At 42.8% G+C, this 14,996-nt stretch overlaps 1 protein-coding gene across 1 annotated transcript in view; it reads left to right on the forward strand.

Annotated features, from left to right (window-relative positions):
- Positions 1-14,996, forward strand: part of ift122 (intraflagellar transport 122 homolog (Chlamydomonas)) — a 30,052-nt gene that overhangs the window by 1,581 nt on the left and 13,475 nt on the right. Inside the window, exons 2-20 of the mRNA XM_033628723.2 lie at positions 965-1,031; positions 1,116-1,200; positions 1,282-1,360; positions 1,456-1,532; positions 1,655-1,721; positions 1,807-1,953; positions 2,818-2,893; positions 4,309-4,500; positions 4,908-5,046; positions 5,450-5,652; positions 6,588-6,725; positions 6,968-7,132; positions 7,308-7,505; positions 7,773-7,913; positions 8,214-8,267; positions 8,938-9,099; positions 9,957-10,123; positions 12,557-12,728; positions 14,012-14,114. Coding sequence (XP_033484614.1) covers positions 965-1,031; positions 1,116-1,200; positions 1,282-1,360; positions 1,456-1,532; positions 1,655-1,721; positions 1,807-1,953; positions 2,818-2,893; positions 4,309-4,500; positions 4,908-5,046; positions 5,450-5,652; positions 6,588-6,725; positions 6,968-7,132; positions 7,308-7,505; positions 7,773-7,913; positions 8,214-8,267; positions 8,938-9,099; positions 9,957-10,123; positions 12,557-12,728; positions 14,012-14,114 — 2,432 coding nt within the window. The remainder of the gene's footprint in view (positions 1-964; positions 1,032-1,115; positions 1,201-1,281; positions 1,361-1,455; positions 1,533-1,654; positions 1,722-1,806; positions 1,954-2,817; positions 2,894-4,308; positions 4,501-4,907; positions 5,047-5,449; positions 5,653-6,587; positions 6,726-6,967; positions 7,133-7,307; positions 7,506-7,772; positions 7,914-8,213; positions 8,268-8,937; positions 9,100-9,956; positions 10,124-12,556; positions 12,729-14,011; positions 14,115-14,996) is intronic.

Genomic DNA, 14,996 nt, shown 5'->3' on the forward strand with positions numbered 1-14,996 from the left:
CCACCTGTTCAAACTGGCTTATGCACTTTAACACTGACTGTACCCTCTGCCCCCCCCCCCCCCCCCCCCAATTTTTAAAAGTCTGACTGATTTCATCACAGCAACAAGATGTTTTGCCCAATTTATGTATCTTGAACCTTGAAGCTCCTTTTCGGTATTAGCTTGTTGAAAAAAATGCCCCAGTGTTTCCCAGATCTCAGCATCTTAAAATTCTTTGTTTTGTGCAATCAACAGTCCAAAATCCATAGATATTTTTGAATTGATTCAACTTACAAAAGCAGCACACTCCTTTCATTTGAGAGGCTGGAACTCATGGATGTTTGGCATGTTTCTTTAATATATGGCTTACTAACCCCCAACCTGGGGGTCCTGATCCTCACTATGGGTTGCTGAAGCTTCTCTGGGGTCGCAAGGCCTTCTTGATTTTAAGGGGTGTACGAAAGCTAAAAGAGGTCTGTATCTCAGCTTTTAAATTTATTTTTTTGAAGAAAACTCAATGAAATTGTTATTTTTAAAGTTCAGATTTTTATTCAAGAAAAAAAAGGGCACGGTGAAAACCTGAACAAAAGCAATACTCACAGAGCCTGTACTCTCTGATAAACATCCTCGTCCTGCAGTGAAAAGAACCAAAGAGCTAACAGAATCATGGCCGAGCATCATCTCTGATGCCATAGTTACAGGAAATAATCTGCTCATGATTAATCCAAATTGCTACCTACAAATTGCTAGTTAATTGTACAGTTCTTCACTGTTATGCATTGAGTACAAAATGAAATATCCATAAAGTATCTCCCTTAGATAGGGGTCGTCAGTTTATTCAAGGACAGAGAAGGGGTCCCTTAAGGAAAAAGGTTGGGCACCACTGACTTGAACGAGGAGTGGATCATTCAAAGTGTTCTTGATTGACTAATCAATTAATCAAAAAAACATCTCAGAAAAACAAATCTGTTTTTCCCCGTTGCAGTGTTTATGACCTTGCCTTCAAGCCAGATGGCAGCCAGCTCATCATTGCCGCAGGTCTTCGTGTCCTGGTAAGGCATTCCTGATTTCTTTAACCAAGATACAAATCTGAAGAATACAAGCATTATTATTACATTTACTTTTTATTGTTGCAGGTTTATGACGTAGCAGAGGGAGCTATTATCCAGCCTTTAAAAGGACACAAAGACATAGTGTATTGTGTGGCCTACGCTAAAGATGGTACTCAACTGGCTTTTCATTTGTACATTTACCTTTATCAGTCTTTATTGTTATCTTACTCACTACTGCATTCTTCCACAGGTAAAAGATTTGCCTCGGGGTCAGCGGACAAAAGCATCATCATCTGGACATCTAAACTGGAGGGTATTTTAAAATATACGTAAGTGTCACTTTTACTCATCGCTGTATTAAAATGCATCTTCTGCAGAGTGACTACCTCCAACTCATTTTTTTTCTCCATGTGTGTATCTGTAGTCATAATGACTCTATCCAGTGTGTTGCCTACAACCCTGTCACTCACCAGCTTGCCTCCTGCTCCTCTGGCGACTTTGGTGAGTGCACCATGAAACTGAGTCGATACTGGACTCTAAAATCTTGCACATAATAGAGTATGAAGCTATAAATAATTTTAAAAAGAGAAGCACTGGCCATCTGAGCACCTTATTCATTCTAGGTCTTTGGTCCCCGGAGCAAAAATCTGTCAACAAGCATAAAGTGAGCAGCAAGATAACATGCTGCGGGTAAGTGAGCTCTGTTAGAAATGTCTGCAACATCTGTACATGTTAATGTGACACGTTTACATTAAAGGCTTTAATTCGATTGAAGGTGGACAAACGATGGCCAGTACCTTGCCCTTGGCATGATGAATGGAGTGGTGAGCATTCGGAACAAGAACGGAGAGGAGAAGGTCAAGATAGAGCGTCCAGGAGGCTCCTCTTCATCAATCTGGTCCATAGCCTGGAACCCCTCTAAGTATGTCTAACTTAATTATTGCACCACAAGATTGTAGAGAAGATACCATGCAGCAATTCATTAAATTCAATGCCTCACACTGCTACACACACTCGTGCTCTCTCCATCCATGTGGCTGCAATTTTCTATAATGATGTGCATTGCATTTGAAATGAATAGCTTGTGGTGCCAGCAGGTGGCAGTGGTCAACCAGGGAGTGCTGTTTCTCTAAGGGAGGGGATTATAAAACCTTGGAGCAGCAGTCCATGTTCTTTGAAGCCCCCTACAGCCTAAGCCAGGAGCACAGCTGTAGCCATGACAGAGAGCTACTGAACAGGTTAACAGAGAGAGAGAGAGGGAGAGAGAGAAAGGCGCATGGGGAGATGCAGATTTGCAGTAGGAAGGTTAAAGAGGGCAGCGATGAGAGATAATGACAAGACGCACCATATATGTTATTACTGGGCTGGTTTATGGAATATGATTGGTCATCACAGAGAGGTCAGAGCCAGGGAATAGTGTCTGTTTAGCTGCTAGAGATTTGGTGTCTTGCTCATGGATGCTGCGGCAGGGTGAATTCTGCTCAGCACACAGGCTTATATGGAAAGATACATACAGTAGTATACTGACTGTATATGATAATAATAAGAATAAATACAATACTCTGTCCTGACATATACTTAAATATAATTGTTTAGGATATAAACAGTGAAGCTAAGAGCCTTTCACTGATAGGGGATAGGGCTTGACCTTACATCCTGTAGTTGAAGGGCGGCCTCTTTGCTTTTATTAACACTGTCATCCTTACCTAAACAACCAAAGCCCCGTCAGTACAGTATGTTGACAGGAGTACTTACGCCTAAAGTAGTTGTTGTTGTATTTTCACAGGGATGAACACAATGACATCCTGGCTGTGGCAGACTGGGGTCAGAAGCTGTCCTTCTATCAGCTCAGTGGAAAGCAGGTGAATATCACAGGTTTATGTTGTAAAAATCCTGAATCCTAAAAAGAGTGGTGCTGCAACGAGTCATAAAACCGGAAATGAGCGAGCATTTTAGTGCTCCCGGTCCCCCCATCTTGAAGTCAATGGGTTTTTTAATGTTTTCTTTTTTTTTGTTTGATGCCTAAAATCAAGCCCGTGGTTAACACAAGCTTAACAGATTTTCATTTTTTATTTTTACCCCACTTGTGAATTCTGAAGGTCTTGTGTGTCTTAAAAAAGTCAGTTGCACAAAAGTGGCTGAATGAGATTACAGTGTCATCACACCAAACGCAACTTTACGGCCTCATTGTGGTGGCGACATTAGTCATGCAAGCGTAGCGTAGTGTGTTTATAGCCTAATGTCTGCCATAAATCATAAAGGGGTGTGAATTTGTAAAGATTATCTTGTTAGTTATCAAAAAATTTTGCTGGCCACATAGCTTTTTTTTTTTTTTTGCAATAATCCAAAATTCAATGGGGAAATCCTATTGACTTATGACGAGGAAACCAGAGCAAAGCTAGCTTCTTTGTTAGCCTACAAAAAAATGTCATCCTACTTAGTACCATCATCCTGGTGACTTGACAATGTACATATACATACAGTCTTTCTCCTCTCACTTCAAATTGTCTAGAAAGGTCCAGATGACTAAATAAAGGCAGTCTCATCACCTTGCATTGGAAATACCAGAGGACTAATACCACTTTGAAACACTATCGGCTCACTGTAGGTGCTATCGCTTGCTATAGCAATAAGAAACAAGAATACTTGCTTTGAATATCGGTCCAAAATACATGGTATTGCAGAGTTTAGGACCTGCGTTTCCTGTTGTAATCAGTCTGTCAGGCTCTATTGAAACCATAACAGTACATTGGAAATGATCCTGCTATGCTTTAATGGCCCCCTCACTGTCCCTCCTTCCTCCTAAATTCCCTGTGGGCACTACCATAATTATAGACAAATATGCGCTGTTCATTACTCTGCCGTGATGCCTTAGGCTCATATATTGTCGTCGGCCTATTTATCTATTTAAGTGAACATTCTGTTTTGATTACAACACCAGGAATTGTTTGCAATGAAAGAAAATAACTATGGATTGTCAGCCAGCTTTTTTTTTCCCAGAATGAGGAGAAACAGATGCGCAGAGTTGTGGGACTGATATGATGTTGTGCAAATGGACTTTGAACATTAATACAATGGAGGTTGTTTAAACCAGAAGAACTTTTTTTTGTCTGTCTTTTCATCAAACAGTCAAAGGGATGGTTGAATGTACTTTTGACTTTGATGTGTGTCTGCCCAGACAGTGGGAGGTGTTGGCCCCAGACCCTTGGGCGATACATATGAGAAATACAACTTTTATTCTCAGTTTAATGTCCCCTTCTCTCTTTGTCTCTCTCAGATTGGAAAAGACAGGACTCTGACTTATGACCCCTGTTGCGTCAGCTACTTCTCCAAGGGCGAGTACATAGTCATGGGGGGCTCTGATAAACAGGCCTCTCTATACACTAAAGATGGTGTGCGGCTAGGCACCATCGGAGAGCAGAACGCCTGGGTGTGGACATGCCGGGTTAAGCCAGACTCCAACTTTGTGGTAGGTCCACAGCTTGTGAAGCAGTAAGTCTGGAGAAGTTATCCCTAACCTTAAATAAAAGTGTGTGTGCCAGAGTGAGAGAAGAGGTAGGAAAATGTAATGCGAAATGCTGATAAAGCTCAGACCTGACATTCAGAGTGCCAGTCTGTATCTTAGACGTTTCCTTGATCTGATTTAGCTACACAGATACACAATTCATTTTATTTAGCAGTAACACCTTAGCAACTTTTTCCTTTTCGCTATATTTAACTGGAAGTGATGGGGCATACAAGAGAGAATTGGTTGCTGGCAGATTCTCTCAGTTCTGCTGTGTAGATGCTTTAACAACAGGAACATTTTCCCACTCTCACAGTCTTTTCTTAGAGGTGTTAATAGGATGTACTGCTACATTGTTATCTCGTATCTAGGTGTTGGGCTGCCAGGATGGGACCATCGCCTGCTACCAACTTATCTTCAGTACAGTTCACGGCCTCTACAAGGATCGCTATGCTTATAGAGACAGCATGACTGATGTCATCGTCCAGCACCTCATCACTGAACAGAAAGGTGCACTTTTGCTTTAGCAACAGGATATTGAGTTCACAACAGAGGAGATACTGTGGTGCCAAATAATAATGTATGTGTTGTGAAGCATCACAGATCAGTGCCATGACCGAGAGTATAGAGGCAGTGTTGTCTGAACTAAACTTTTAACATCACCAATAACTTTAATAGGAATATATTGTGTTTTTCAAATCAGCCATATCTATCCTATCATGCCTATCCAATTACTATTTTGTAAGGGTAAGCAGTTCCCTTTCAGTCGATTCTCTTGGTACAACACTGGGCTATCATTGTAACAGTCAGCCCTGAAAAAAAAAAATTAACAGGATGCACTGGCTAAGATAATTAAACTTCCCTCACCCTCCTAATACGTCCACTCTTCCTTCATTTCCCTGCTTTCCCCAAGTGAGGATAAAGTGCCGTGAGCTGGTGAAGAAGATCGCCATCTATAGAAACCGCCTCGCTATCCAGCTGCCCGAGAAGATCCTCATCTATGAGCTCTACTCGGACGACTCCTCAGACATGCACTACCGGATCAAGGAGAAAATTTGCAGGAAGTTTGAATGCAACTTGCTGGTGGTCTGCTCCCAGCACATCATCCTGTGTCAGGTCAGAGGAGATGGAGTTACATAGTCATTGTAAAAACAAAGCACACAAATTTGCTTACTTAAAATGTCATGCTTGTTTCTTTTAGAGTCTGTTTTTTTGTTGCAGGTCTCTCCTCACATAATGAGACAATCAGTTTTCCTTCAGTCATGCTCTTCAGCCTAAATTCTGCTGACCTGCAGTGACACTCTGGTTCTTTGTAAATTACACTAATGCACACTTGACAGATTGTGCAAGAGGCCATAGAGACATTTGAGCACTATAAACATGATGAAAGCAGAGTGAATCAGTGTTTAGCCCAAAAAGCCCAAAGAAAAATGATAATATCGTGCAATTGCCAGTTTTCCAGATGTTTCTGCCTAGTTTGCGAAAGGCCCCAGCTGTGCATGTGCTCTGCAGGCTCCGTCTCGCCCCTTCCTCAGCCCTCTTCAAACTGGATAAAGCGAGACAGTTGAATGAAGGGGAAGGCCCACAGTCTGCTGAACCAGTGGGTGTCTCTCGGGGTTCCTCTCTGCTTCTTGTCTCTATGTGTTTGACAGAGGCTGGTAGGGAGGAGGAGCAGCCATAACACAGAGGTTATTTCCTTTTAAATCTGTCTGTGTGTGACAGAGGTGCTTCAGATCTCTCTCTAACAGGCATGCCTGTGTTTCATGCCTCAAACAGCTTTTAGATGGTATAAATGGGCCGTGCTCGTACGGGCTGTGTACGTCTGTGTCAAATCAAATCATTGTTTATCTTCGTAGCGTTGCTTTGTGATGTTGAGCCACACTTTGCAATGCTGAACAATGTGCTAAGATTTGTTAGACATTTACAGCATGTTTAAACAAGTGAAAGAGACTGGAAATAAAAACAGAATAATGTGGTCATACAGAACCAGTTTTCATTTCATGTAATAAATGTAATTGTGGTCTCACCTTTCCTGCTCTGCTCTTGTGCAGGAGAAGAGGCTCCAGTGCCTGTCCTTCACTAGCGTCAGGGAAAAAGAATGGGTGATGGAGTCTCTAATTCGCTACATCAAAGTGATCGGTGGTCCGCCTGGCAGAGAGGGACTACTCGTAGGGTTAAAGAATGGATCTGTGAGTATTTTGAGAAAACACATTCCCACATTAAGTAACCTTAGAAATGGTGCTGTTGCTCACCAGTAGACGGGACTTTGAACATAAAAGAAACTGCTTTCTTCTTCAATATTTCTTTGTATGTGGATGGCACTGCAAGTCACAACCTTTATTCCTCATAGTGTTTACAGTCTTTACAACTAGCATTAGCTCTGACGCTCTGTTCTGATTTTGCTCTGCCTGTCATTGTTTTTGTGATGTAGATCCTGAAGATATTTGTCGACAACCCGTTTCCCATCACGCTGCTGAAGCTGTCGACCTCAGTGCGCTGCCTGGACATGAGTGCCTCCCGTAAAAAACTGGCTGTGGTGGATGAGCACAACGCTCTCCTAGTCTATGACATCAACAGTAAAGAGCTACTTTTTAAGGTCAGCACGCAGTGGAGAGGGTTAAGACTATGCATGCATGTACAATTTTTTGCTTTAGGCACAGGTACATACACTACTCATACACTCCTGCCTGGTCTGTGTTCCACACTCACCTCTAGACCTTATTTCCCCGCAACCCTCCCTTACTGCCTCCTCTCTGTTGCTCTCCCTGTAGGAGCCTAATGCTAACAGCGTGGCCTGGAACACCCAGTGTGAGGACATGCTGTGCTTCTCTGGCAACGGCTACCTTAATATCAAGGCGAGCGACTTTCCTGTACACCAGCAGAAGATGCAGGGCTTTGTGGTCGGCTACAACGGCTCTAAGATCTTCTGTCTCCACGTCTATTCCATGTCTGCTGTGGAGGTGCCTCAGGTGTGTAGTGTGTTGTCAGCCAATCCTTGTTTAGAGGCGGTGACGGTGTTACATGTGATCATAATTCAGAAATGAAAGCTCATCATTGTCGATGGTTGGTGCATCTTAAATATTGTATTTGTTACCTACATGGATTGCTTTTCTATCAGTTATTTAGACAGATATATGGTGAAGATATGATTTTGTTGGTGGTTCTCTTATCTTGCTAATGTTTTCACAATTTAAAGTGTGTGATGCTTTTTGACGTGGTATTGTTGCTCTGCTCAGTCAGCGCCCATGTACCAGTACCTGGAAAGGAAGATGTTCAAGGAGGCCTACCAGATCGCCTGTTTAGGTGTGACAGACAGTGACTGGAGGGATTTAGCCACAGAAGCCCTGGAGGGACTCGACTTTGACACTGCCAAGAAGGCCAGTCAGACACACACACGTCGTTCCGATCAAGATCAGTGTCCTCAAGCCTTTCCTTTCACTACTTTGATCTTCACAGAATATTAAATACATAGCAGCAGCAGCAACTCCTCCAAATGTGGCAACAGTACTTAGCTTTTACTTCAAGCTTCATGACATCTGCAAACACTCACCACCACAGCCAAATATTAACACAAGCCATGTTCACATTAAATCTGTGTAAGGCAGCTGGTACTGCAAGAGAAAACACAAAATACACATCTGATTGACCCTCCTCCTAATGATCACTTCTCTTTCCAGGCCTTCATTAGAATCAGAGACCTGCGCTACCTGGAGCTCATCAGTAGCATCGAGGTAATACCTACTCTTCAGAAAGGGGGGGAAAAAAAATCCTTCAGTGTTGTGTCAAGCCGCGCTCACATTTGTTGTTTGCCGACCAGAGCTGACATCATTTAAGTAAGACAAGGCTTGTGGGGATACTGGGTCAACACAATTATTATGGTCATCATACATTTAATTGCAAGGCTCTGCCCTGAGCGACACTTAAAAAGCTCATGAACAGGGGAGGAACCTATATTCTGAATGACCTCCTCGGGTCCAATATACACACACGCACACATGTGAAAGCAAATATATACACATAGCAAAGCACACACACATTCCTTGACAATATGCACGCAGAGCAGAAGGCAGTCTTTTCCAACTTGGCTTGTGACAGGAGGGAGTTTCTGCTTTTCTCACTTTTAAAAGAGGAAATGTCGCTCTTTGAAATGCTTTTCTTTAATGATATGAAAGAAATGTTAATTGTATTCTATAAACGTTTTATTAGTTTTCTAATTTCATTATAGCTGATGGTGTAAGAGTTTGGTGTGGGTTCAAAAGTCAGGCTGATTGCACAAAGCAAGCCAGTAGTTTTTAGTACCCTCTGATTGTGTCTGTGAACACACATGCTGTGTGTATGTGTACGTGCATGTGAGTGTTTATCTCTGCACACATGCCAGTGTTTGTGTTGACTGATTTGCAGGAGAGGAAGAAGCGGGGTGAGAACGACAATGAGCTGTTCCTGGCGGACGTCTATGCCTACCAGGGGAAATTCCACGAGGCAGCCAAACTTTACAAATGTACTGGCCAGGAATCCAGAGCCCTGAGCATGTACACTGACCTGCGCATGTTCGAGTACGCCAAGGTGATTAAATCATCGATTGACAAAAACACACGTATGCATGCGCAACATACTTTTATATCAAGACGGACAGAACAACCTGGAAAGCGCTGCATGTTTTAGGGGTGTAGAACATATGTTTTTCCTCATCATGTGCACTAATGCCAAGTTGGGGCCCTGCACTGTGTTCAAACGGCCCCCCTTTACCGTCTGTCTTTCATCTCCTCATATATCACTGGAATCTCCACATATATCATCTGATCAGTACACACACACACACACACACACTCACACACATAGTATGCTTTTACAGACATATCCCTGTACAACACAAGGTTAACTTACACACATAGTTAGAGTTGGAAATGGAGCACAAATGGGGAGAAATAAGGCGAGCGTCTGCTTTTACATGAATACTTTGATGAGGAGGTCAGTTGGAGTTGAGACAAATTCATGCTTTATTATGTTTACATGTGGTGGGACACTTTGATCATCAGCGTTACATTCACATTGCTGGAGCAGATGACACAGCTATGACTCGTTGGTGTATATTTGTGTGTGCGTATGTATCAGATTGTATGTGTGTTTGATGTGGCTGCTGTATATTTATGCGGCTGTGTGGCCATCTGGTCCTACAGGCTGTTTGTTTTAGGTAGGATGGACACCGGAGGGCTAGCCGCCTGCTGTTTGTGTGACTCTCTTCCCCCTGTCTCGGCCTTGACTCACATGGTTATGGCTGTCTGAACCAGGCTGCTCTTGCTCTGCTCCCAGATTAACTACATACATTCCTCGCTTATCACAAGTGTTAATAGGGATTTCCCAGTTATCCACTGGTGTGTTAGTAAGTTTGTATCTGTGAAAATACTGTGTCTTTCTTGCAGGATTTTGTTGGAGCGACAGACCCCAAGAGCTCGCGCATCCTGATGACCAAGCAGGCAGACTGGGCTAAGAGCAGCAAAGAGCCCCGGGCAGCAGCAGAGATGTACCTGTCAGCAGGAGAACATCTCAAAGCCATAGACATTATAGGAGAACACGGCTGGGAGGACATGTAGGTGTCACTCACTGTATAAAAAAAGAAAAAGATCAGTCTTTCACCATAGGATACACTTTTTTTTCCTGTTTAAACTTTTCTAAATCAGCTTTAAAGATTTGTGTGCATGGTTTTCCCAAATCTGTATGTCATCCAAAATATTCAGGCCCATTTTGAACTCCATTGAAACTATGTAAACGATCGGCACTCTCGGCACACTCAGCACTCTATATATCATGTTACAATGTCAAATGCCCATATTATATGTGGACAAAGTTTCAAATGATGAGGTAATTATATAGAATTAGTCCCTGTGAGCACAACCTTAGGTTTCAGGCTGTTCTGAATACTCTGTTTCCAACGTTTAATTCTATTTTCGAGACAAGCTGACGTCAGCTGGTGCTGGATTTCTTTATATGGGCGTCTGCTCCAGGCACGTCACTTCAAGTGTTTACATTACACAGCCTACACTGCTACATGTAGCTACATGTTAACATCAGGGGAACATGTATTATTGGTTGCTGATGTTAATTTCTTCCTGATTTTGGATTGTAGTCCTGTTGGAACATGTGCGACTGTGAAGGTTTTTGTTTAGAAACTTTTACTGGTGAATTTTCACTGTAGAAAGTGCCGCTATACTCCATTACAGTCATTCCCCAGCTACAAAGTTGGAGACGCTGAGAGTGCAGATATGGAAGACCCAGAAATGGCTCACAAATCAGAGAAAACTGGGGTTATTCAGGAGAGGGGCTTAAAGAGACAGGCGCTAAAACAGAGAATGTCAGGCAGAGGTTGAATACAGGTGTTCTAGTAGAAGCATGTGTTCTAGTAGAAACCCAAAGTACAAGTATAAACTAGAAAATGAGCACAATAGGTCCCCTTTAATTGAATGCCCTAACGTCAGTGGAATGACAATAATTTAGTTTTTGTTTTTAGTAGGGCAGTGAAGCTAGCTTCGGGCAGGGAGGAGACAAAATGCAAAGGACCACATTTAAATCCTGATGTAGATTCAAACTCTGAACCCCAGGGCTGAATCTGATACAAATACACACTTAACCAACTTAGTCAAGATACTTCAAACATCGCAGACTCCTGATTTCATGTGTTGAAGTTTGAAGTTCCTCTCATCTCAAAAATATGTGTTGCTTATTGTTACTTGACTTAGATGTTTGAGCCTCACTGTCGGATGCTGGATTTGCACATCATGTAGGCTAAAAGGCTGTTTTCACATTGGTCGACTGAAAGTGGGAATTTTCTCTGTGCTCAACTTAAATCTGAAGTTTTGCTGTGACATCACAAGTTTGGAAGCCAATCACGGTATGCAAAAAGTGTGATGTGAAAACTTTAAGCCTCTGAAGCACACACACCAAGAATGGACTTTTCAGTGATGTAGGAGGACACCTTGTGTACAGTAGTCTGCACTCTTTTCTCTATTTTTCAAATGGAAATTCCCACTCAGCTGTTAGCAAAAAGCACTAATTCCTTCTTCTCCCTCACCCCTGACACACGAGATTGTTATGAAAGTATTAGCTTGGAAGATTTGTCTGCTAAACCAACAACTCATTGTGTTCTGCAAAGTAAAATAGCTGTGTTTTGTCAAAGGAGCCTGGTAGCTGTGGACGGGGGCAGCAGCAAAAGGTACTTTAACCTCCTAACCCGTGGCCCTCTCTCGGTCCCGCTTTCAGTTTATAGCTGTCCCATCAAATGAAGGCAGAAAGGCCCCAGAAATATATTTAAAAAAAATAGCATTCTGATGCTTAAACACACATACTTTGACCAAAATTAAAACCGGCCTTTCAGATTTTAGAGATGAACATGTTTGTTTCTTTCAATGAGGGAGAAATTTAACATAATTTAAATCATTTTAATTAGGTTACATTATTTTCTGGAAAAAAACATCAGACATGAATTGTGTGAAACCATGTCTGGAGGGGATCTTTAACTTGAAATCTGTGTTGTGTAGTAGTAGAAGAAGGCAGTAATAGTTACTATCCAGAGCACGTGTCTTTCCCTCTCAGAGGATCAGTGTTAAAGGTATATTTGATATGCTGAGTGAAAGCAGTGATAGCTAAGAAAGTGCGTAGGGAATTATTACCTCTCTGTTAGCTCTCACTCATCTATGTGTAGTGGGAATGTGGGGTGTGAGTGCGTGTTGTTGAAAACCACGCAACCTGATAAGCCAGTGGTCTGGTGGTCGTATCAGAACTCCCCATTGACTCCATCTGACCTATTGTCTTCATGCTGTAAGTCTCCTGTAGTGCTACCAGCGGGTCAGCACTAAAAACACTGCAGCCGAGTCGGCGCTCTTTAACCTGACTCTGATTCAGCCAGTGACCCTTGCTGGTTTATATTCCTTTTGGGGTCATGAACATAATTTGATACAACCATGTAAGGGTTTATCTGCACTCACCCTCTCTGTGTGTGCTCATTCCCCTCTCCTCTCTCATCCAGGCTGATCGACATAGCTCGGAAGTTGGACAAGGCTGAACGCGAACCGCTGGCAAAGTGTGCGTTCTACTTCAAGAGGCTGAAGCACCATGGCTATGCCTCAGAGACCTATTCCAAGATGGGAGACCTGCAGGCTCTAGTGCAGCTGCATGTGGAAACGCAGCACTGGGAAGAGGTCTGACACACTTGTGCACATGGGAGGCACACCTGCTCCGCTCGTCATGGCTTATATATAGAGTGTCCTGAGACAATCACATAAATATAATGTGAACCACATAGGACTGCACTAAATAAACTGCTGTGGTACTCAGAAACCCATATCATAAACCACTTAATGTTCACGGCCAGGGAAGTATATTGTATTTATTAAAGTAACCATAGCCGAATGCAAACAGTAAAGACAATGCATCTGCCTAATTTCCTACACTGACAAACTTAAACCGCACACACACACACACACTCCAGAGCTAATCATCCAGCTTTGGATTTCTCTGAATCCATGCCCACATGATGATTAGTGAGTGAGAAGCACAAAACACTCTACCGCACTGACAGAGTATCAGCTTAAAGCTCTATTCTGCTTCCAATCATATTCCTCCATCAGGGCGGATCATGCTGCTCAGACAAGAAGAAAATATAGCATTTCTTTAATCCATCTGGAGTCTTTAATCGAGTTAAAGGCATTACTGAGATGCACATTGGCGATTTGCATGCTGAAACAGAGGAGCCAAAAACAGAACATCAAATCACGATCACATGGTTGTGCTGTAGTGTCTGACGGCTTCCTGGATATTTATTTGATCTTCAGAGAGAGAAAAGAAAAATCAGAGGGAGGGAGAAGGATGTTGAGAGAACTGTTAGGCTTTATGTGCTTCACTGAGGGAGGTGGACAAGAAGACGGGAAAGAGCACAGGCCATATGGATGCTATTCACTGCTCCCACTCTTCTCTACAACAAAGTATTTCTTTAAGTGACTTTAGGCTCACAGGCCTGGGACACACACACAGTCTCTGTCTCTCTCTCACTGTATGGCATGAATGGTGTGTGTTTCTTGGCTCAAGCTTTTGCCACAGGACATTGAGATTAATCAGTCACTGTGACAGGCAAATATGTGTCCACAGAGCACTTCAGCGGCTCTTCATACCCTGTCATTCAAACAGCGTAAGAGCTGCAGTTGTAGTTCTAATTGAGTGTGAAATAGCTCATACTCTTTCCTTTGTTCTCAGCTCATTAATAATGCTGTGTTGTGATGTTTTGAGTGGAAGTAACGTGTTTCTCTGAATAATGTGTGGTAACTCGTTTGTCCCTAATCAACTGCAGTTCAGCCGTAATTACTAAGGGCAGACTGTTGCAGTTCTCTATATATTACAATCTGTGCGACTTACAAATTCCCTTGTCAACGTGTCATGTATACTGCGTGACACCTCTCCTCTTTGCTCTCACCTGTCCATTTCTCAGGCCTTCTCACTGGTGGAGGAGCACCCCCGCTTCAAGAATGATGTCTTTGTGCCTTATGCCCAGTGGCTGGCTGAGAATGACCGCTTTGAGGAGGCCCAAAAAGGTGAGTTTGACTCACCAGCAGGGCTTCACTTTTACTTTTAGCCAGCCTATGTAGGATGCTTCAGTGTATACATTCACATTCTCCTTAAAGTAAGTTTCCAGGGTTATATCAGTTAACATTCAAGTCTGCAGCCACAGCCAGTGTTTACATATGGAAGTGATAAAGCCCAGCCAGCTCTCTGGACGCAGACATTTTTCACTACTTCCTTCAGATTCTCTGTATTCACTGTAAAACATGATCCTCTTTGCTGGAGCGGAGCAGAACAGAACTGAGCTGCCTGTTAACTGAATGACATGCATGCATGCCTCTAATCACCAGTACTACAAGCGGCTCTGATGATGATTACCAACTGTAACCATAGTTATAATCAGCTCATAGATTTATAATTATGATCTCAGCAGGCATATTTCCTCCTCTACATAATCTTCCTCTGCCTGTCTCGACCAGGAGCTCATGACTGAACTGGCTTGATTGTATTGGAGCTTGCTTATGGTCATGCATTTTGCTGATTGTGTGTATTTTAGTCAGGCGCTGACACAGTATTGTGTTACTTGTGATTGTAATTGAGTCTAAGGGACCGGCCCTGTGTTCTGTCCACTGCACTGGTACCTCCCAGTAACAACTTAGAAGTAGTCAACACTTGGCTGAATTGATTGGGTACATATTTTGGGGGCTTCAAGTGCAGCTCAGTTGTTCCCAAAATGAGGTTCTGGACCTCCAGGATTCCATCAAGAGATTTAATTGGGTCTGCAGGATTTTTTTATCATCACCTGAAGGCCATTTGAGTGTTTTCTCATTACCGATGCATTTTTGCCAGCTTGTTTTATGTTTCTGTGAGGAGGAAGGAGTGGGTGCTACTTCCTAACATTAACCATCAGCAGC

The sequence above is a fragment of the Epinephelus lanceolatus genome, chromosome 8, assembly GCF_041903045.1.
Source record: "Epinephelus lanceolatus isolate andai-2023 chromosome 8, ASM4190304v1, whole genome shotgun sequence".
Classification (NCBI taxonomy): Eukaryota; Metazoa; Chordata; class Actinopteri; order Perciformes; family Serranidae; genus Epinephelus; species Epinephelus lanceolatus.